General features: G+C 31.6%; 1 protein-coding gene across 1 annotated transcript in view; it reads left to right on the forward strand.

The window, feature by feature from the left end:
* Positions 1-24,342, forward strand: part of LOC105201222 — a 52,412-nt gene that overhangs the window by 11,454 nt on the left and 16,616 nt on the right. The window contains exons 2-3 of the mRNA XM_026132880.2: positions 21,141-21,344; positions 21,693-21,785. Of these exons, the coding sequence (XP_025988665.2) occupies positions 21,141-21,344; positions 21,693-21,785 (297 nt within the window). The remainder of the gene's footprint in view (positions 1-21,140; positions 21,345-21,692; positions 21,786-24,342) is intronic.

Here is a 24,342-nt window from a genome sequence, read left to right on the forward strand (position 1 = left end):
TCCCTCTTTCCATTCATCATTATTATTACTATTATTGTTATTATTATTTTATTAGTTGTAATTGCAATAAATTGAAGTACTTTTAATGGATTGAAGTAATATTAATAGATAATGAAAGTATCTGGAACTATAAAATTTATACATAATATTCATGTTAAAATCAGTCCTTGTTAAAATTTTTGTGTTAAATTGTTAACATGTCCAAGTGTCAATTTAACGTAACATGTTTATGTTATTTGAACATTTAGTATTAAATATTTAACATTTCTTAAAGTTTTTTTAAAGTAACACAATTTATGAACAAATATACAAATAACATAAAAATAATAGAGTTTTAAAACATAAAGATTAAGATAAGTAAATATAAGATATGTGCCAACAAATTATAAATGTTAATTTTATTGAAGATGTATGTTTCCATATTTCGCTTCCAAACTGTGTCGAAGTGTTACATTTATTATGTTAATTTTTCACATAATATTTATGCTACTTTCTAATATATTCATCTTGTGTTAAATTAAAAATTTGAATGGACTGTTTGAAACATGCAATGTTAAATTGAAACGTCTATTTAAATTTTTCAACTGTGTATTTTTAATTTCTGTTATTTATATTTTATGCTATTCATTATATTTTATTTTGTTAGCTATCCGTTCATTATTAACAATGATTTTCTTCTGAAAATTTATACATGCAATGAAAATGTCTTTATTCTACTTTTGAATGCCGTCGAATGAGAGAATAGCAATTAAGCTTAACTGCCGCTATCATATGCTGACTAACGAGAATATTAAACTAAACTGCTATTATATAGTTTTAATTGTAATACAAACTATATTATTTTCAACACCGTGTGAGGTAAGCGCGCGCGATAATGCGATGCACGTAGCGCACATAAGTAAAATCGTTGTTATCTGCTTAGCGCGTCAATGCACGAACGAGGAACAGTTTCGCAGTTGTTTCTCCTTGTTAATGACTCTTCATTAAGGAATACGGTTTAATGGGCTAAGCGGTTGTGACCTCCGGACCGCACGTGCAAGGAATTTGTTTATATTCGACTGGTATTATCCCTTTCGAAGCGTATTTCATCATCGTGAACTCGCGAGAGATTTTAACATAAAATAACAGTTTCCTTGTTAGAAACCGTAAAATGGTAATTTGCTGGCGCTAAAGCTATTCTATTTTGCGAGAGTGATAACAAGATCGATCTGTGTCGCGAACCGTAACAAGGATATCCTTCGCTTCTTGAAATAATTTGTAACGGCGGTTCTTTAAGTACGCTATACCTAGAAAACATAAATATTTGTTACACATAGATGCACATGAATTTATATTGTAAGGGAAATAGGGATGAGGTGACGCGAAGTGACTAAGATAACGAATTGTTAACTCTTCTAACAATAAGCTAGATAATGAATTGATGCTCAACATTAGAAACTTTAAATAATAATAAATAATGTCATAGTTTAATTGTTCACGAATGTTCACAAAAGTTGAAAATATGTGAATAAAAAAAAGCGTTTTAGATTTATCCATATCTAATATTTTGGTGTTTGTTCATGAGGAATGATAAAATGACAATAAATATTTTTATTTTCTTTATAAAATCACAGTATAATATAGTTAAATGTATATTACACAATAACGTACTAATATTTTTTTTCTAGTTTTTACATTGCAATATTTTTATTAAATAACTAAGCACGATAACCGCGTGTAAGATAACGAACATCATGCGTGGGCAAGATGATGCATTCAGATGACGCATGCAGATTATAAGTTATGTTTATTAACTGCATTGTAAATGTGACTGACTTGTGAGTGAAATAATTAATTAGCTTTTTTGGTAATAATTGCTTGTGTAAATATTATAAATCTCATCACATGTAATTTATTGATTTTTCTCGTTTTTGAAATAAAGAATTGTGTTATCAATTATATGTATAATAAGAAAAAAATATTAGATATACAGCAATCTAAACTTTCTGTATCGGAACTTTTCGTCACATATCTATCTAATATTTGATTCCACGTGATATTCAATTATATTTCTAATTGTGATATATAATTTTATTTCAAATATTCCTAAATAATTTGTAAGTACTAGAACATCACAGCGTGCGTTAGCGCGTACCATCTTTTCCACGATGATTAATCTTTATTAAAAATTTTAAACATTTAATCTTTATTTAATACTTTACACATAAATTTTCAACAACGCGGAAAATATAAAATATTTCTTTATATAAACCTATCTCGTATTTAATTGTCTTATTACAAATCGCGATCTAAATTCAATTGTTAATTATTGTATAAATTTTTTATTTAAGCCTGACAAATTTTCGTGTATATTATTAAATATTGTATTTAAATTTGCTAATTAAATCAGTTATTTTTAATTTGGGAATTTTGAAAATAAAGTTAGATTTTTCAGCAATAATTTAAAAAAGTTATTCTGCATTGCTCATTGGTTGTAAATTTGTTAATTTAATAATTATTTAATTGTTTAATTAATATAAATATAATAATTGTATAACTAGTTTATATTATTTAGTTAATTGATTAATTAATTAATTAATTAATTATTAAATAAACAAATTACAACCAATCAGAAACACGAAAAATAAGTTTCGAATTAGGTAACATACAAAATTTAAAAGACGATTACTGTTTTGTTTTTATTTTAATTTAATTTTTATATATACACTACAAGTAATTGTCTTTATTTTAATATTTCAATAATTTTACTTTTTTCAAATTATATAAATAATATTTTGTTATGTATATTCTTCTTATTGCGTTAAAATATTAATACCAAAATAACAACTTTATTACAAATTTATTACAATACAATAAATCTTTTCATTTCAAAGTACATTTAACTTAACTTGATTTTTTATTATATTATTTACACATAAAGACAAAATGACAACATTGGCACGTCTTCAAAAAATCTAAATTAAAAACAATTTTTAATTTATTTAATAGTTCTCAATTTTTACAAATAAGAACTAAAGTTTTAAAGAATCTAAAAAAATAAATAGAAATTATGTTTTCCTAGAAATTTAAAAAACTCCTTATGGCTACGATCTTATCTCTCTTTCGCCTACATACGCGGACGCGTCCAAAATTTTAAGGAAATGGAAAACTGGAAAGAAGCATTCTCAGTAACTGTTAATGCATATTGTACATTGTACACTCATCGAGAAGATAGACCAGACTAATATGCAAATGACTGTATTCTTTGGAACTTGACGAGGTGTTAATTCACGATACGCAGATGGAGTGTGGCGAAACGTCTGAACATGAAGGATCCATTCGTATTACGCTATCATTATCTTTACGAGCATTGGCTGCCATTTATTTTCATTAAGAACACGATTACAGTAAACTGAATGAAATTATATAAGTTATTGTATATATCTTTACATTAAATAGCCTCCTTCATTTTCTCTTTTTTAAAATTTTATAAAATTATTCTCACAATATCAATTATTTACTTACGACCATGAATCGAAGAATTTATTCTATATTTATATTCAATTTGACGTCAAAGTAACCGCGGCTCAGAATTATTACAATATTTCACGTACAATTATTGCCACATAAATTTTATCAAATCAAAATTTATTCTAAACTATTCGAGGAATCTGTTCTCAAAAACACATCCGTTCGGTCCGGGATACCCTCCGGAGATGTAAATCCGTACGTTACGTGGCGCGGTACGTCGCATTTCGACGATTGTTTATCTCGCCGTGTCGTTTTCGTGGGTTACCACTCGGACGAAGATTTCTTTCCGGCTTTATCTCCTGTCGGACGGCGGTTACGGCTTCGTGAATAGTCACAGGACGTCCACAGGACGGCTGTCGTATAATTTCAAAGACCTTAAGGCTGACCTGAGTCAACAAGTCATGGCACTCGTGGAACGTGGGAAGCGGTGTGCGCCTGTAGACACAGATATGCCGGGTTGAAATACTTTGCTTGAATATTTCGAGACCCACCTTGCGCTACTCCTTTATAATGCCGTCATTATCCGTCCTCTTTCTGGTATATTACACGAGATATTCTCAATTTTAGATCGACATTGCTCGTTTGAGATGATAAAAGTGTGTAGAATATAATGATGCCATAAACCGATGTAAACCGATGTAAATGTTGGGTTGTCTGTTGAAAGAAACATTCACGTTTCGTAGAAAATTAGCTCTTGTTCTATTAGAACAAACGAAAAAGATTTCTCCAAGATTCTCGAATTTTTAAAAAAATATTTCAAATTCTAAAAATCCAAAATGGGTTAAATCAAACGTTCCCGATTTCTTGACCGATGAGATCATAATGTTCAACTTTTGGAACTGTTAAGGATGTATTGGTCATATTTCAAAACATCACAAAAAAATTTTTAAATCATAAATACTTTAATATTACGTTTGAGTATCTGTGTAAAATTTGAGCATAATTCAATTATTGTTTAAAAGTTATAATTTTTTGTTTACTCTTGATTCTTATGAAAAATTGTAGTACTCGCTTCACAGTATTTATACTAATATTATATTATTTATACACTAATATATTAATAAAATAATTAGATATATTTATATATTAATATAATAATAATTTATATATTTGTAAAAATTTATTTAGATTTACTTATTACGTTTAAAAGTTGCTGCAAAGATTATTATAAATCAAATTTTTCATTGTTTTCTTTAAAACCGTACGGGGTGAAGTTAACGAGGAGAAAAAGAAAGCTTAAAACTAGTTTCACGATCAAAATTCGAGCATTCGCAATCAAAATTTTTTGTTGTTGACTATTTTTTCAATTTCCAAGTTTTAATTTGTGATTCATTATTTTATTTCTTTAACAATTGCCATTTTTATTACAAGATATTATAGTGTCTTCTTTGCCATTATTTTGCGTAATTTGTATTTCATCATTTTATTTTTTCAATACAATTACCGTTCTTATTACAAAGCAGTATTATACCTTTTTTGCCACTATTTTACGACTACGAGTTTTAGAAGGTAGGTATATTTAATAAGGTCCATAGCTTCCCACACTTTGCATTCTTTTATTTTTGGTTTTTAATTTACTTCAACGAGGATGTAATTTACTTTCCAAGATTTCCTGGGCTTTTTGCTCGTGACATCTCGTTTAAACTAATATACATACCGCGATATAGTATACATGATGCGCCACGATGTTACTAACATGAAAGAGAATTCGTTTCACGATAGAAAAAGTACGTAGGAAAATATATCTGCGGTTAGAAAAGCTGAGGATTAAAATAACTCAATTCTTCTCTTGGCCGCACAAAGACGTAAGTGGCGCTTAGCGTTTGTAATAAATGTTGAGAAGCGACCATTCGCAAGTTTTTGCGGATAGTGAGTTCGGTCGCGCGGTCGGCTAATGAAGAAATAAAGAGGCAATTATGAGACGCTCCTTATGCGAATATAGCGGATTCCACGGAGGGTCGCGGTAGTTAAAAGGATTGGCAAGAACTCTATTAAGGTCGATTAGAAAAATGTTTAACTACTTGAGAAACGCTTAACCTGCCGCACGAACTTTCCCACTTCGTGTCGCTTGGCTACGCTGATAATCCTGACATTAACATGTAATTAAGGTGGGTGAAAAAAGGACGAGGCGACCGACCGTACGGGGTGGAGTTAGCGAGGAGAGAAAGAAAGTTTAACCCCGTCGGAACAGCTCTCGATCGCCGATCGTTCGTTACGCCACCGCTCGGCGTTCGAAACGGAAGGAAGTTTGGCCTCGCGAGTCCCATTTACCGGCCTGAAAATTATGGCCGCTTCGCTCGTAACGAGTGATGCCGCAACACGTATGCTGCGTTAATCCATCAATCCAGTTTTTACTATCGATCGTTGTAACAAGCAGTACTAACATAGAATTATTTTTGTAAATATCAATGCTCTGTATCGCGATATCGCAAATTAATTTGAAAAGTATTTTAATTCCCCTTCAACAAGAGATATTTAATAGCTGGAATTTTAAAACAGAAACATATCACATTGAGAGAAAAGCGTGTGTGAATATAATGGCATAAAAATTGATAAAATAATCATATAACTAGAAGCTTTATTTTTATAGTTCCTTCTTGCTTATACTATTAATACTAATAATCTGTAATAATATTAGTAATAGTAATTATGTTTATAATTCTAGCTAACTATGAACAAATTTTATTATAATTTATAATAATTTAAAAAGTTAATTAATAGTAAAATATCAAGATAGATAGTAAAAGTAAAATATCTTTATATACACTGAGAGAAAAAATTTCTAAATTTTAATAAATATTTATTCTATATGTACAAATAGTATTAATGAAATATTTGTAATACTTACGATGTACGTATAAATATTTATTCTATAAAAAAATGATATTTAATTTAGTGATTTTTATATTAAATAAATATATATTTATATTTAATAAATATTCTATTTGTAAATATTCTATTCAAATAAATATTTTTTTTAATTTAGTAATTTTTCCTTCAATATAGTAAATGTAAATAATAATTATAGTAAATATAACTATTTTTTTAAATATTTGCTTATTATTTACATAATAATAATAACTAATAATTATAATTTGCATTATTAAAATAACTATAAATATAATATATAGTTAACAAAATGACTGTAAATTATAATTACAATATGGCAATTGCAATCATTTTTTCTCTCAATGCACTCTTAAATAACGCTGTGTTAACAGTCAAATCACAATTTTTTAAAATTTGTGTCAACTTTTTTAAATATGGTATTAATTAATAAATTCCTTATTATAATTAGATTCTCAAGAGGAGAATATTTTATGTTATTTATTAGCCAATGCAATTTTAAAATAACACTGTCATAAAATATTAAATATTAAATATTTTAGAAAGTTTAGAAATTCAAGCTCATCTTCTTTTTCATCCCTTTCAGAATTTTGACAGTATTATTTTAAGATTGCATTGGCTAATAGACAACATAAATATCCTCCTCTTGAGAATCTAATTATAATAAGGAATTTATTAATTAATACCATATTTATAGCCCGGAAATATTCATATAACTAAAGATAAGATTATAATGATGTTTTGATGGAAACATTTCAACTGGAATATCAGCAACGGAACAGTCGTGGTTAGCGTTGCTGCAATAATCCGCGAAGGTACGGAGGGCACGAACACTAAGACTGAATGAAACTACTCGGGCATCTCGTCTGCCCCGAAATCCGTCCATCGCGAATGGCACAATACGAAATTTAGTCGCTGATATGGTTGCAGTATTCTGTTACAAATTGTATTCAGATCCCGCGTTATGCATCGATATAAAGTATCTAATTATTCTTCGCATGAATAATTCACCTTGCAATCTAAGCGAGGTCGAAGATCGTTTAGCAGAAAAGAAGAAAGCTGAAGGCGAAAAGAACGAAAGCAGCTATTAGCTGTTCCGTTACACGGCAATGTGAAAAATTAACGGCCTCGCCGACGAGTTTCCACTCTTCCTGCTGTACATCTGTCCCAATCGTTCTTTCGGAGCACTATTTCTTTTCTTTTCTCCTCTCTCTCTCTCTCTCTTTTCCTCTCGTCCTATATATATTTTTTTGTAAATGCCATGCGACAGGCGCACGTGTTTTCGTGAAATGCGAAACCCGTCATGTGCGCGATAGTATAGGAGAAAAAGAACTGACGAGAACGGAAATAAAAATATATCGTTTGAAGGGCGTATTGACAGTTAGCAACGACGGAAATATTTTGTGAAATTAAAGAATGAAGCGACCTCGAATATTTAACGAATTACTTGATCATTGTACGATTGTAGATCGTTGAACGCGTTTAGTCGATCAATTATAGTGTGAAACATGCAATGTTTCCTAACTTAATATACCGTAGATAGGCACGAGAGAATGGCTTACAAATATTAAGTAAATAATAATAATTGAAATATTTATTAACGATGAATGCATATAAGTTTTTCTTCTAAAAATTTCTTCACAAATGTTAATTATATTTAATTACATACTCATAATTTACTTTAATAAATATAATTAAAGGTTACAAAAAAAGTATTAGAGTTCTCAGTACTTAGAGTATTTAGTCTTACAATTAGTCCTCAAATTAAATTAGTCTTTTTATTAGAATCAAATTATCCTATTTATTAGAGCCAAATAGCTAAAAGATTATTCTGAATAATCAAAAAGTATAAAATAAAAGTTATAAAAAAAGAATAAAATTTAAATTAATTTTGTCTATTTACATATAATATTTTAGTAGCTAAAAGACTACATAAACTTGAAAATTGAATGAGATATTTATTTTTTATTATTATACGAACATTTAATGCAATTTAATTTTCACAACATTTTATACATAATTTATCTAATTTGTAGTAAAAAAATTCTGTTTAAAGGATAAAGAAATACTCCGGTATTATCATTTTGAATGATTAGCAAAAGTTCTCTTCGACAAATATTGACCATTAAACACGCCCCGGAATTGTCATATGTGAAATAATGTTAACTTGATGACGAAACAGAAACACATCGAACGAAACCGCGCCAGGTGAAATCCCCCGCGAGTGCCGACGAGCCGGTTTACGGTGACATTGATTATTAATTACGGATTTATAATTATCGCGTCGAACAGTCGGGATGGTGCGTTTCGCTCGTCGGTCGGTGTGATTCATTCAGTAATGCAGCGTCACGCACACGAACGACCACCTGAGTCCATCCGCGTTCGAGTCTCTCTCGTCCAGGTGTGCAGGTGAAGTCGATGCCGTAGGGGTCACTCATTTATCATTGCATAAGATTCAGAACCTGTTCCGGTCCATTCATCGCCGCTCGCTCGTATATACCTTCGAAAGTGACTCGTGGGACGGGCTATGAGAGCTGTAGCTACGTACGTGTGTACCGGCAGTGGCGTAGGTGCGGATATACAGTCATTCGCCAATTTGCGCGTATCGAGAGCTCGATGATCTCGGGGGACCTCGGCTTCCCAGTACTATATTTATAGTGAAAAACTGATTAATTATTTATTTGAGCTATAGTAAGAACAAGCGTGGAAAAATGTTATTATGGAATTAGATTTTATTAAAGACAGTTTACTTTATACGATTATACAATCTGACTGATAACAAGAAGTATATCGATCAATCGTATCAATAATAGTTTATTACTTATTGTTATAAATTATTGTTACAGATAATAATATAGAGAAAAATCACCATTACCAACATAAGTCTCTTAAATATTGAATCCTCTTATATATTGAAAACTAAACATATTACGCTTCATTAATACTAATAAAAATATGATCCACTTAAATAATTAAAGAAGAAAAAATCTACTTTTGTTTCTACGAAAAGAATAATTTTGCTGAAGAAGTATCTACAAATTTAGTTAAATACAGATCTGAAAATAATTTTTGTTAAATCATCAAAATAATTAGGATGCTCAAATTGATTGTTAGAACGTCAAAACTTTTTGCAACATTCTTCATAGTATTTAAAAATCTTTTATAATCAGTTTGACTCAACAAAATTACTTTAAATATATATCTCGATAAATTTTTAGATATTTCATTATTATTCTTTTTGTGTACATATAACAAAATTAGCTAAATACAAACTTTTTAAATGAGAAAATAATACTTTTACAATTCTTTTTTACAAATTGCGTAGTGAGTATTATTAGTGAGTATTATTAGTGAGTATTATCAGTAGTGAGTATTATTGATAATATTAGATCATTTTACATGTGGCGTCCTGAAACTGCTTTATTTATATTTTTCTTTTTCTTATAATGCGTTCAATCATAAAATCGAAGTGCAATACGTAAACTAGCACATCTCTCAGTAAGACTAAATTTAAAGATAAAATTTAATATAATTTATTTTCACCAAAAAAAAGCAATAGAATTATTTCTTTTATTTCAACTTACACTAACAATTTATACTCATTATAATCGCTAACACTCAATCGAGCAGCGATTAATCAAACAGAAGTGGTAAAATAACCGCTTAGAACTGCTTGAATCGCAAGCGTTTGTGTTTATCGTGACAATATTAACGTTATAAAATATTTCGCAACACAGAGTACTGTGTGAATTGCGATTCATATATGACTGTAAATAGCTGCAATTACCTTTTAGACGGTTTGAATGCGTCAGAGGTTTAGACCTTGTGCGTAACTTTTTTGTCAAAGAGTGTTGTTAATAGAGAAAATGTTGCATTGCTAAAAATTATTTTTAATAACTAAATTAAATGTAGAAACACTTCTAATTAAAGATGATAATCTTATCGATCAGTATAATCGAATCTTAGTGCTAATATTTCTTATATGATTTTATATACATTTTCATCAAACTGCGCGTTGAATAAATTTTCAATCTTGAAATACAGTTTTAAGTTGAACGAGAACAATAATATCACAATATGAATTTGATAATCGACTTAATAATAATGATGCTAACAAATATTTATTATAGGAATGATAAAAACTCTTTTCCTTCAAATACAATAAACATTTAGTTGCAAAAGAATAACACCTCAGCCAGGAAGGTTGTTTAACTTAAATGTCATGAATAATTTAATTTTTGCTCTATCGCATAATTATTTAAGGATTTAAACAGGCATATGAAATGACAACACAAAATATATAATTTCTATAATTGAATGTTAACTTTTAATAAATATAAATTTAAATAAGGCATGAACTCGACGCCAGTGGATGCATATGGCCTTTAATTCTCCAAACGAACGATATTGTTCAATATGTGTGCTACGTCTCGATTTCGCGTCAGGTAAAGAACAAAAGTACTCGATCCAGATCTGATAATCTGTCGGCAATCTTTTCCGTTTCTCCGATCAATGAAACAGTGAAACGTCGAGGCGGTGTTTCATCACAGGTCGTAACGAAGATGCAGGTGGCTTCAATGAACCACGATTAATATTAATTAAAATGATGATAATAACGGAATATGATTTTATATTAAGCCATATTTCTACGAAACAATATTTCTACTTAAATTCTTATCTGGATTCGACTTCTCATTATTTAGGATATTTCACATTGTCCTAAGATTAAATTAGTTATCATAATCAGATCGTTAAAAAGTTATTCTTTGAATAATCGTAAAAGATAAAATAACTCTTATTTCTCGTTATTTACATATCCGCCTAATATTCAACTTATTATTGTTTAATTAATTTTATCTTTTACGATTACACTTAATATTTTTATATTTTAATAGATAAAAGACTGTATAAATTTAAAAATAATTTTTTTTTACTTTTTATCATATTTTATTATATCCACACGATGAACAATAAACATGTTTACAGATGTAAGCAGTAAATTAACAAGACTCGCTGAATATCTTTTTGTTAGTCTTTTCTAGTAGCACGTGTCCTGTTTATAGCCCGAAGCGATACATTCTGCTTGCGTTATCTTTGAAATTCGTCTTGCGAGCGCATCTGTTTTGATTAAGGTTGCCTCATCTCGTCGCTCTGGCGACAAACAATTTGTCACTGCCGCGTGCTTATTTCCATATTTTGTTCCAGAGACGGATTGCATTCTGTGGCAAATTTCAGTCTATCGTTTGAACGAATGTTTACTTCCTTTGTTCTTAGATGATTGATGCTAATAGAAATTGTTTTGCGTTGATACGTAAATTAAACTTAATTACAAATATATTTGATACTTTGTCAAGAAGAAGTAATAAAATATATTAAATTTTTACATTGTGTCAGTTACAGATAGGAATTATATATCTTTTAAAATTTTAGTTTTACTAAAAAATAAAAAATGTATCTATTATTTCTATGTATCTAATATCTCTATTATTCAATAACAGATAAATTCAACACTCTAATACAGTTAACAAATGATCAACGCGATAGAAATGTTTTAAAGACCGTTTTATGTGTCTCGTATAATGTTAAAATATTTTAAGTTTTGAAAATGGAGGGACAGCAAGTTAATCAAATCAGTAAAATCTGAAAATTTCGTAAATATTTTCAACATGATTTTATAAAGAAAATTTTCACAAAAAGACTTTTTACCATTTTCTACATAAATTATAAATTGTTAGAGTACATTACGTATTTGTATAATTGCATAAATATAATTTGCAAAAATAACATTCTTTAAAAAAAATTAATTGTTATGGTTAAATATTTCAGTTATCATTTTACTAATATAGTCTAAACATTTTACATGTTTTGATGATTTTATACATATTTTATTTTACAAAATAAGTATAATATTTTTCATACATTTTTAATACCGAAATATTTGAATTAAAGTATCGAAAATCGTATTTCAGATACCGGAGTGAGTGAGTGAGTGAGTGAGAGAGAGAGAGAGAAGAATGAGAGATGAAAAAAAAGGTTTATTAAGGTTTATTAAGATTCGAATTAAATTGTGGTAACAGGCAATACGGTTTCATCGCAGAGGTGGTACGTTCGCTCACTCGCTCACTACATATCGCGAATTCGTTAATTACAGGTTGCTCTTTTACTTAACTACTCGAAAGCCCTCTCGCCCGGTGAGAATCTCCATATCCGGTTGCCAGGTGGCTTTAAGCAGAGTCAAAAGTCGTGGATCGACCGAAGCTCATCTCTCCACTCTTCCTGGCCGTGTATCGATCTTTTTCTTCCTGCTTGATCCACCGCCTTTCGCCTTTTCGTCCTGTCGGACAACCTCCTCGACTTCCTATAAGGCCAAGGTCTTTTATCAGGGAGGTCGTGCCGTCAAATGAAAAAAAGAAGAGAATCGCCGTTGGTGTATTTCTTCTCAAGTCGCTATTTGCGATCGTGACTCAACGAGATAATCGCTTACGGCTTACGGGAGAAGTTTATTTTTGCATTCGTAAATTTTTTCTACCCGTTGATTTCTCTCTCAAATGAGCCATTGTATTCTTGAGGATAGAATTATTGTACGAGAATGAGGCTTCACTTGCTAGTAATTGCGGTCAAATTTGGTAGTAACGTGCTTTGCCTATTTCAAATTTTACATTTCAGAATTAAATTAAATTTAAAAATTTACACATATAAACTTTTATTATTTTTACAAAAAACATTACGCTTATGTTTTACGTACATTTTTTAAATACTGATATCGCAATTAAAATATTTTTAAAATGTTTATAAAATCGATTTCTGTTTGATAATTTATTTACCTTTATTTTTAAAATAATATAATATTGTTTTAATTTAAATTGGAATTTAAATTTAAACTTTCAAACACAAATCATCACTTTGAATTTAAATATCTGTAATGAATTTAAAACAAACGTATCGTATGTTCAATATTTTTCATGGGGCCGACACACAGAATGATCATTATTTTATTATGTAACGGAAGTATTTTATTGTTAGCGTAAACTATAAAATCATAAACATTTGTTACGTGCATTCTAACATATGAAAAGCAATATACGATTTTTTATATTTCCCATATTTGTCATTAAACACGTAATATTAACTTCAAAGAATCCCAAATGCATGATTATTAATTGGACGCGATCACACGATATTTGCTCGTGATACGTCGATCCACCGCGAATTTATCGTCGTGCACAAGCTGATTTATCAGTAGCAGGGAGAATCCGATTTATCAGCATGTCCCAGGCGCGGACCTGGTGGAGATCGACGCGATTCAGAGGCCAATCGGCCAATTTCGTTCGCGCGACATTTCGAAAGAACGAAATTGTAAGCATAGTCATCTGATCTGTTTGCGGTACACGAGAGAGATCTTTCCGTAGACTTTATGTACGAGACCTACGGCATTTATCCTCATCTGATGTCGCGCGCAACTTTTTCAAGAGCATCATCCAAACGATCGATTTTAATTATAACGATAGTCATCTATCAAAATAAGTGTTATTTAAACCGTCGTAATATCAAATATAGTTACCAAGATTAATTTGATTATAAAACGAGGGAAGTTCGAGCTTTGAAGATTCCATGTACCTTTTTTACGTATCTAATTTACATTTTAATGCACAGAAAAAAATTAGTATTAATTCAACAATTCATTGTTTCATGTATAAGCAAGAATGTAGAATCTGCTTGAAAGAATTGGATAATTTTAAATAGACAAAATTTGTTTCAATTTGCCACAACATTTTTTCATGTTAGCAAATTATATTTATTTAAGATTATAAATTCTTTCAAGAAGATTTTATATTCTTGCTTATATGTGCATGAAGCAATGAATTGTTGATATTAATTTGATATTAATTTTTTTCTTTGTAATTGGTATAATTTTATGTATCAATCTTATTTTTTTTTCAATAATATAACGGAAAATTAGTGATTATTTTAATCAGCAAACATCATTTTAATTATAATAAAATGTTGACGCACTTGCGTATAAAGGGTAGTACACGACAAGTAGATAATGACACAACGTGGCCAGACATCGATCACTCTTTCTCTTTACTTTGCGTCAAACTCTCGTGCGAGAGATAGCCCGGCTAAAATGTACCACCTCTATATTTTTATTGCAGCTTATACCTTGAAGAGTTATTTTAACAATTAATTCGAGAGAAATAAGAAATATATTGGAGAGCTATCAGCTTTTGTTCCGATCACAATTACTTACCCGCGCCGCGCGGTAGTCCTCTTCGTAACATTTTCCGAAGACGTTCGGCAAATAAATAAATGTCCGGCGGGTCGGAGCAAACAGAAGCTGCTGCGCAAGCACACCGAGTACATCCGCTACGGTTCCCAAGAACGAGCAATTGGTTAGAAGCGGCCGCTAAGTCTTCCGGCATTATTTCCGACAGGTATCGTCGATCGTTGTCAAATACACGTAAAACTCTTAAATCATTATCGTTTCGATATAATATCTCTTTTTTTTTAAGAATAATGAAGAGTCGTTTTTATTTTTAAAAAATATTGCTTAACTTCCGTTACTAGTGTAAAAATGGGTAGAACAATTCACGCGTTTGTCCCTACTCGCAATATGATTGACTTCCTTGCTTGTTTTTGGAAGCCTATAAATTTCTTACCGGATGCGACGAAAACTATGTACACGCAGAGAATTTTCTCTTGTTAGAATTTATCCTCAAAATCATGGTGGTCGGGGCGACCTGGACTTCGAAGAATTTGACTATACTTTTAGTAAAATTTTAATAAAATTTGATTAAATCTTCATAAAAATTTTATATTTTAAATTTCACGAAAATCATAGTAAAATTCTTAAGAGTCCGTATCGTCTCGCCGACTACCGTTGATATTTCGAGGATAAATTCTAAGAGAAAATTTTATCTGTATGTAGATTATTAGAAAATTTACGAAAAAACGTGTACACCAGGATCATGAAAATTTATCACCGGCTAGACATTGACCCTCCGGCTGAAACAAAGATTACCAGCAGCCTCGGCGACGTCGTCGTCAATTCTCTCTCGCCCACGTCTCTCGTCGGCTCGTTCGCCGCGTAGCCGTGGACCGAGTGGCTCACGTGCGTGCGTGTAATGGTTACGTTACAGCCCGTGCTATTCCATCGAGACTCGAAGTCGGGCGAAGAGGTATGCGGGAGGGTGCGGATGGGGAGTTAAGGCCAGAGTTCGCTCCATTCATACGATCGGCCGGCGGCGCACCATCGCACGTGCACCGTTGCACTTGGCAGTGAGTGCCGACTTGGCGATGAGACGCCACGATAGTGATGCGGTGACTCTCTCACGATTTTCTCTCCCGCTCGCAATTGAACGAGTCTGCCTTTCACTCGGGTACGCGAACGATTAAAAATTATTACGTAGCTTCGCGTTGCCCGTGAGAAGTCATAAAAACGCGAGCTTTAATAAAAAAAAATTTTATGCTCCCGATATTAAAATTCTGAAAACGTTTTACAAGCCATAAGAAAAATTAATTAATGTATTAATTTAGCAGAGGTTTAGCAAATTGACTTAAAAAGTTGAAACATATTTAGACGCAGCAATGCAATTTCATCTTTAAATTGTAAATTACAAAGTGAAAGAGCTTAGGAGCGCGAATGGGTAATACGACGAATTACTTCTTTACGCGCTCTTAATTTTAAATCAATTATTCCTCATGTCTTCAACTTAGGTCTAGTGATACTTTCCATTAGCAGGAGCCGGAAACAGGATAATAACAGCTAACGGCGCTAATGTACGTATATGTCAACCTGTATTTCAACGGACGTCACGATACATGTACGCTGTGTGCTAATGAAATCTGCAGGAACTCGCGCGCACCCGCTCGCAAGGGCGGCTTACAGTCGCTCCTGCACGTCGTCCTGGCGGAACGACGCTCACGTTCGCTGAGAAGTGCTCGTAACAAAATCTTCACGCTGCAGGATCTCCTTGTCCAATGTAGCGGGATTAAAATCCTCCCGGCGAGAGTGGCGTCTTCCTCTCTCGCGCCGGCAGGGAGGACTTCCGGTTTTGCGCCATTAACTAACTTGGCTTGTTTCTCGCTTAGCGCGAGCTCCTCTGGCCAGGCCTGGAGTGTCCTTTACCATTGCGGCCCTCGGCGGTGCCGTACTTACGTTCCCGGGACTAATGACGGCTCTAACATCTCCCGCATCCATCGCGTTATGCTGCTCGAGAATGCGACAAGAGAGAGAGAGAGTAAAGGCGCCAATATGTAAGCGAGAGGAGTTGGTTATTAGGCACGTTTCTTGTCTTCGCCGTATATTCACGAGATGCGTATACGGTTTAACGGCGGATTAATAGCAGCCGCAGACGGGTACCTAGTGCTCTCAAATGCAAATCTATTTTCAGATAGTCAAATTAAGGTTACTTGTTACAATATTTCGAGTCTTGGGAGGATATCATCCAATCTTCTCTGATTAATACGATTTTTCGTGCACAGAAAAAAATCATTATCAAATCAACAATTCATCGTTCCACGTATGAGCTAGAATATGAAATCTTCTTGGAAGAATTTATAATCTTAAACAGACATAATTTGCTTACATGGAGAAAATTTTTCTTTTTACTTAAGCAAATTATGTCTGTTTAAGATTATAAATTCTTCCAAGAAGATTTCATATTCTTGCTTATATATGAAACAATGAATTGTCGATTTAATAAATTTTTCTCTGTGTACTAAAAGAGGAGTCTTTTTTCTTCTTTTTTGAAAAACGCTGAATGCTGTTCTCCAAATTTGAATCAGTGAAATCTTATTAATTTGCACAATACTTATAACTGCGTGATCATCAGTGATTATTCACTGTTCTTCAATAATTTCGATTTAGAGAGTACATATGATATTTAAAAAAATGTTTAAAATAAAGTTTAATTTTAATAATAAATTGGACCGTGTGAATAAAATATGAAGTAAGCCACTTTTCGATCGAAGCGAATCTTGATGCTTAATATTATTTTTACATAAGTTATTAAATATATTTTTCAGTTCTCTACAAAAACTACCGAAATATTTATCGGACTTAAAACGCAATCGTAAACTGAAACTAGAAATACTACTATCTAATTACTTTGATAACGAAATTTAATAACGATGCTGTAAGCATCTTAAAAAACTGAAAAAACTGAAAACTTATTGCGAAAAATATCACCTCAGCCAAGGTTCGAATCTGGAACTCCCCCATTCCACCCTTGTGATACGGAATAAGGGAGTTCTAGTTTCTTGGGTGATATTTCTCGCAATAAGTTCTTTCCAGTTTCTTTTAAGATGCTTACAGAATCGTTATTAAATTTGATCATCAATTTAATTTAGATATTATTTTTGTTTCAGTATTTTTATTTGTTTTGCAATTGCGTTTTGAATCCGACAAAGTATTCCAACGCAATTTATATATAAAACTGAACATATTTAATAATTAATATAAAAATATTATCAAGCACTAAGATCTGATCTTCAACCGAGAAATAGCATTTCCTTTAATTTCTCGTTCAATTTTAACATTTAATTTTTACTCAAAATATTTTACATTCTCATCTCGTACATGCAGTTCTTTGGCTTTAATCTTCTTCTTTGAAAGAGACAATAGACTTTACAGCCATTCGCGTCCACCAGACACAACGGACGTGCATACACATGCAAAAGAGTATTGCGATAGTATAATAATTGCAAGCTTTTAAGAGCAGCCTCGGTTGATGATTGCAATTTTAGGTTCTCCCATGTTCCTGTTTTCCAGCGAATCGTTATCATAAATGGCTATCATATTCTGCAGCGTGTTTCAAGTTAATCGATTGTACAAAACCCGCTCATCCTCCTCCCTGGAAAGTTCTATAGATTAAATGTCGCTCGTTTTAACATCGCTTTCTAGCTACTCGATATCACAGGATGAAATCAGTGTCAATCCTGACCGAAAGCCCTCAGGCACCTTCGTTGCGAGGTGCACGCGGAATTTATATTGAAAATTCCATTTTCGGAAGGGCCGACGTCGCTCACAGCCGGGCGTGCAAATATTTCCGAAGCTTAAGTCCGTGTTGTAGCGGTTTTTTCGACGTTTTGGCGTACGCGCTCGGAATTGAAGTAGGGCCTTTCAGCATTTTCCACGCGCTTCGTTTCGCCAAGACCATCGCGGATAAAATCATCATTATTTCCCTTTATGTAATGTAGTCCCAAGTGCTGTTGCTTGAGTTATCTAAATTATAATAATTTAAAATAAATCCTTAACTGATACAACCCTTTTTTATTACGTGCAAGGTATCATGCAAGAATCAGTGACCCCAATTTATTTTAGACTGAAGTAAATTGAATTTTTTGTAAAAACATTGTATTCGGGTAATTTAAAAAAAATTTAAAATAACAATATTTTGTCTAAAAAAAAGTAAAAACAACTAACGACTAATCAAAAATTCAAATAATTAAATTTTGTTGGCCAATCTTGGAGAAAAATCAAAATTATACAAACTGGTGATGTCACTAGGATTAAGAACCAATTAAAGATGGTCAGCGTTCACTTTTTATCCGATTCATTCTGTAGCCTTTTCGTATCAATCAGTGTAATAAAATGTCAAGTTTTATTATGAGAGATTTATAGCAGATTCTTCCGAGTGTCTGTGTTTCTCCAACAAATCGAGAAGAGTCTCGTCTGACTTAAAAGTTAAAACGCATCCGCATACTTTTGAATCTTCGGCGATAAGATGGAAGTGTACGAGTTTAAGTAATTTCTGAATTTTCCTTCTCTGAAGAGCCTTCTTCAAAGACAATGCTCTCTACTGAAAAGTTAAACGCGTGTCTTCGGCTATGCGATTATGGTCTTCCGGTAATTGTTTTAGCTGTCGCCAATGTAACTTTCGGCGACTGCGTTCGCGTCGCGCGCGAAAGTTTCGCGGGCGTTAATTAACTACTAATTGGATTTTATTAATTGGGGCCCCGCTGTACGCTCGCAGCACACTCACCAAGCGCTGCTTTGTCTATGTTAATAGAGAGTATACTGCGCATCGCTGTGCAGTTATGTCCCTCTCAAGTTATGTAATGCATTGCGGAACAAGACTTGACCACACCGACAAGTCGAATAAAAAGCTTGATTTGTTATTATCACGAATTTGCCGAGCAGCGGCAAATAAAACTGTATCATAAGTTTTTCGTCTTTTTGCGCACGAGTATACGCATTGAATAATATGAATTAAAACGTAGTTTGGTTCAATCAAACATCGATGTCACAGATTGTCACAAACGTAAATAGTTCATTCATCTATCTTCTTATTATCTTTACTTTTAATCTTTTTGTAGGAGTAACATTTTTAATTTAATGACACATAACGCTAATTGAGATGTTGAATTTTAAGAACACTTTTCAATTAAGAATTTGATTACAATCTAATCGTAGAATATAATTATGGGAATGTAACATAAAATTCGTCTATTATAAATTCTTTTTTGATCGGATCGTATGATTGAACAAAATTGATATGATTATTATAGGATAGTTATAGGATAATATACAGCAAATATAAATGTATCAAACCAAGTAAAGATAAAATAAATGCAACGATAATTTCACTTGAATTTTGTGCAAAGTATTGATATATCGCTGAAACTCAATTATATTTTATGTGATCAGATATATGTAGTATTTTTTGCTGAATTATACTTACACACTTACACAATAATTATATATATAATTCCATGAACTGTTAATGTTTGTTTTTAAAATGAGAAAATAGTTGCTTAACACTTTCGATCAATATACATCTCTCGTTTACTTTCTCTTCTTCTAATTTTGAATATTCTTTTTAGGAGAATCATTTTAGGATAGATCTGTAATCAATATGAAATAATTTCGACATCCCTATAAATCAAATGCAAACGATTTATATATTATATTTAAATATAACACAAAAAATTTAAATTGTACAAAATTATATATAAATCAAACAGATGCTGTATTTATATTAATCGTAACGAAATTGAATGCACTGTTGATTTATATTAATTATTTTAAGCGGGTAAACTGCTAACAAGTTTTGCTTAATCAATTAAATTCATTGAATTGTGTACCAGGAACCTATTTATTTTATATGCAATCAAAATAAAAATTTATTTGTTTGATCAGAATAAATACATGATTGACACAAAGAAATTTTTCACGGACTATTCTACAATTAAGGAAAATTAATTCAGTTATTAAAGCAGAAGTATGACATATTTATTTCGTTAATACCGTTATTAAAATAATAACTTTTTTCAATTAAATTAATGTTGATATATCATTTTTTCGCGTGGACATTAAAATTCTTTATTATAATTTTTAATTAAACGTTGCTAATGCATTTGCGAAACAACATAATTTAAATATAAAAAATAAATAGATGTGTTTATGTAGCGTCGAGATTAAAAATTTGCACAAAAATTTGAGATTTATCATAAACAAAGCAACGCGTACGAAAAATATTGTAAAATATATAAAAATGTGAGAGAAAAATATTCGACTTCTTTTTACGTGTGTACGTATATGTATGAGTATTTGTTACATATCCCTGTCATGCGCGCGTAGAAAAATTGTTTAAAAAAATTTTTTTTACTGCACACACGAACGCACGGGCATGTAATCTCGGGAGCATAACACTCCAAAATTCCGAGCACGTTTATTGCGCCGTGCGAGACACCATGTATACTTCTGCGAGTTTCGATAACCCGGCCGACACTATAATTAAAGTTTTGTTACGTAACGAGAAATTTACTCGCGATCGCAGGATGCAGATACGAGGGTCGCCGATATCAGGAAGGAACGGCAGTGGGTACGTCCGAGCCCTGCCTGCAGTGCCGGTGCATCGAAGGCGCATTGAGATGCCGGCTCCGAGTGTGTCCACGATTGCCGATTTCACCACCGCCCGGCTGTCACGTTCGTTCGCCGGTCGAGAACGTATGTTGCGCCGAGCTAGTTTGCGGCGAATCACGTTAGTACGATGATATCTTTTTAATTAATCAATAACTCATTGATAAAACTCGTTTCCAATCGGTTTCCAGATCGGAAAGCTTTTAAAATCCAGGAAATTATGAAAAAATACTATGCATTTGTTTAAACGCCTGGTGCACAAGTTTTTTTTTTGTAAATTATAATTTAACCGTTGGCGATATTATAAATGCAAAATTATTATGCAATTATTATTCTTGCTAATTAGATAGGAGGTGTCTGCACGCCCTGCTTTTTGTTTGTCTAAAACGCATAAAAGTTTCGGCTCCGCGGTAAAGCAGATTAAAGAGTTAATCGTGGCTAGGGTTTAAATTTATTATCTAACTTACAGGCGACGTCGAGAATATGTTGCGGAGAGCCAGTGTACAAACGAACATGGAAGCTGAGGATGAGGCGAAGCATGTTCACCACTCGCGTACGGAAGGTATTTCTATTTTGTTGATTTTATAGTTCGTTATTTGTTCTTTCTAATAATGCATCGCTATATTGTACAAATAATCGTCTCTTTTATGCTGCGCTGCACTTACCCGATAAAATGACAATATAACGTATATTTGTTAACTCAGGTAATTTCTAATTTTTAATACAGTTACTTAAGAAAAGAAAAACATTGATTAGCGTTTACTCTTCTCAAGTGACTGTATTATACATTGCGACTGTGCTCTGGGTTAAATTAGCAGCGCGCTATTATTTTTAATAATTTCCATTCTAACTCCGTCTCTCTGAAAAGAGCGTCTGGGTTACCTCTGTGGTAAATAAATGAGCCTCGTTACACTCGAGTAAACTTGGGTAAATAAATTGAGGAAGGTAGAGAAGAACACTCGGCTAAACTCGGGCATAACACAGAAGGGGTTAAGATGGCTCGTTACTGCTGAAACGAACGTAATTTTAAATTAATTCGGGATTTCTTTGTTGCTACGAGGTTTATGCCAGTACATTTTTTCATTTTTACGCGCCACAACATTGGCTTGGGCATTGTAACATTTTTATCGTAATGCTGTTTTCATCCGCAATAAAATAAATTTCTAAACATACGTTATGCATTACAATTAAGCAACTTTGTGCGATTAATTCGACGTTTCACTTACCTTTATTAATAACGATGTAAAAAGATTATTATTTATTATGTAATAAATTTGTGGTTCTATCATTCAACGTTTCGTCATACCATTTTTTATTCAAATAAATAAAAAAATTTAAGCTTCTCTAGAAAGCTGGTGGAATTTACGAAATCTGTTTATAAAACTAAAATTTCCAGTTGAGAAGAACAGAATTAAACATATTAAATATTAAAACGCAATAGCATTCGTCGGTTGTATTTTCCCTTGTAACAACAACCTTTTACGTTACTTTATAAATATATACAGCCTGTGTCTTTCTTGAAAGCATTGTTAAATAAATTATCGAGCACCAAGAAACTTCGCTGAAGTTCGACGAAGCTCACGTACTCTCTCACGGACAAGAGCGATCTTAACGAGAGCAATTTAACGTAAATTCCAAAAACTCCATTCAGTGCTCGATTGCAATTAAAGATTAACCGTTGTATATAGATCTTCTCGTTCTTTTTGAAACAAACATTCGATGTCAGATATAAAACGGTATCTATAAATAGCCGACAAAAAGCAGTAACAAATATTACGTCGTAATAAAAAGATAGTAACAAATATTTCATCGAAAAGAGATACAGTAGCTAATACACTAGAGAGATACAAGCTAACGTAACAAAACCGGAGATGAAAAAGCTGAGATACAGAATGATATAATTAAAAGTTTATGAATCATTTAAATATGAAAATTATGTATTTATAAAGAAGCATCCTGTTTACTTCATATTTTTTTTCCATTTCTTCGTGAGCTTGTAGCAATGCTTTAAGCAACGTATTTTATTCACCTTTTGATCTTAGTGAACAAAAATTATAATACATATCTAAATAAAACTCCATTTATAACTGTAAAATATTTTAAGCTCAATGTGAGCTGCTGATTGAAAAGAATGTTTCTAACCGATTTTTTTTAATAATTAAAAATCATAATATTAAAAAGAATATTAAAATTGCTATTTAGTTATGTTCACAGCAATATATAAGCTAAATGACTGTCATATCTACACTATATTTCATTACATTAGCGTAATAAATACAGGTTGCTGTTAAAAAAATTATCTTACATCCAGAAAGAACTTATGTTCAAATTGATGAAATTGTTTCTTTAACTTTGTTTCTTCCAGTTGAAGTAAAGACACCATTAAAGAAAAATTTATTTGATTTCAAGAAATGATGTTATTGGTCTTTTTTAAAATAAATAACTTCTTCAAATTATTAATTTAAATAAGTGATTTTTTAATTCAAAGAAAGTACTGGCAGAGATATAAGAAATAATTTACTTGTTTTAGTTTTAAAAATATATTACTTTTATTTAAAAAAAGATTTACATTGCGCAGCTAAACTATTTCGTTAATTTTAATAAAAGAAACAACCAAACAATTTCTAGAAATCAAAGAAACATTTCTTTAATCGTGTAGCAATGTACAAATTTCTTTGATGCAAATAAATGTTTTTTACTGGAAGAAACTATTCTCTGGGTGTATAGTATTTTGTTGTGTTTTTTTAATAAAATGTTCATAGATTTTTACTTTTTGATTTAATCAGTTTAATTGCGCTAATATAAAATATACCGTGGGTATTATATTCATTTTAGCTTTTTACATCCGCAAATATATTTAAATTTTTAATATTATTGAACTTTTAATATTTATTTTTAAAAATTGATTAGATGAATTTTTCAATTAGCAGCTTATATCAATCCGCTAAAAACTTTTATAGTTATAAATAAAATTTTATTCAGGTATGTACATTTTTGTTCATTAACGCTATCAGAAAGTGGAAAAATTGTTTAACGCAAGGATCTTTTCAAATGGCCTCTCCTCCTTTTTACGGAAATTTTATTCGCTCTTTAATTCGAGTAAAATGGGCAAAGGAGTC

Source organism: Solenopsis invicta, chromosome 1 (genome assembly GCF_016802725.1).
Source record: "Solenopsis invicta isolate M01_SB chromosome 1, UNIL_Sinv_3.0, whole genome shotgun sequence".
In the NCBI taxonomy this organism is placed as follows: Eukaryota; Metazoa; Arthropoda; class Insecta; order Hymenoptera; family Formicidae; genus Solenopsis; species Solenopsis invicta.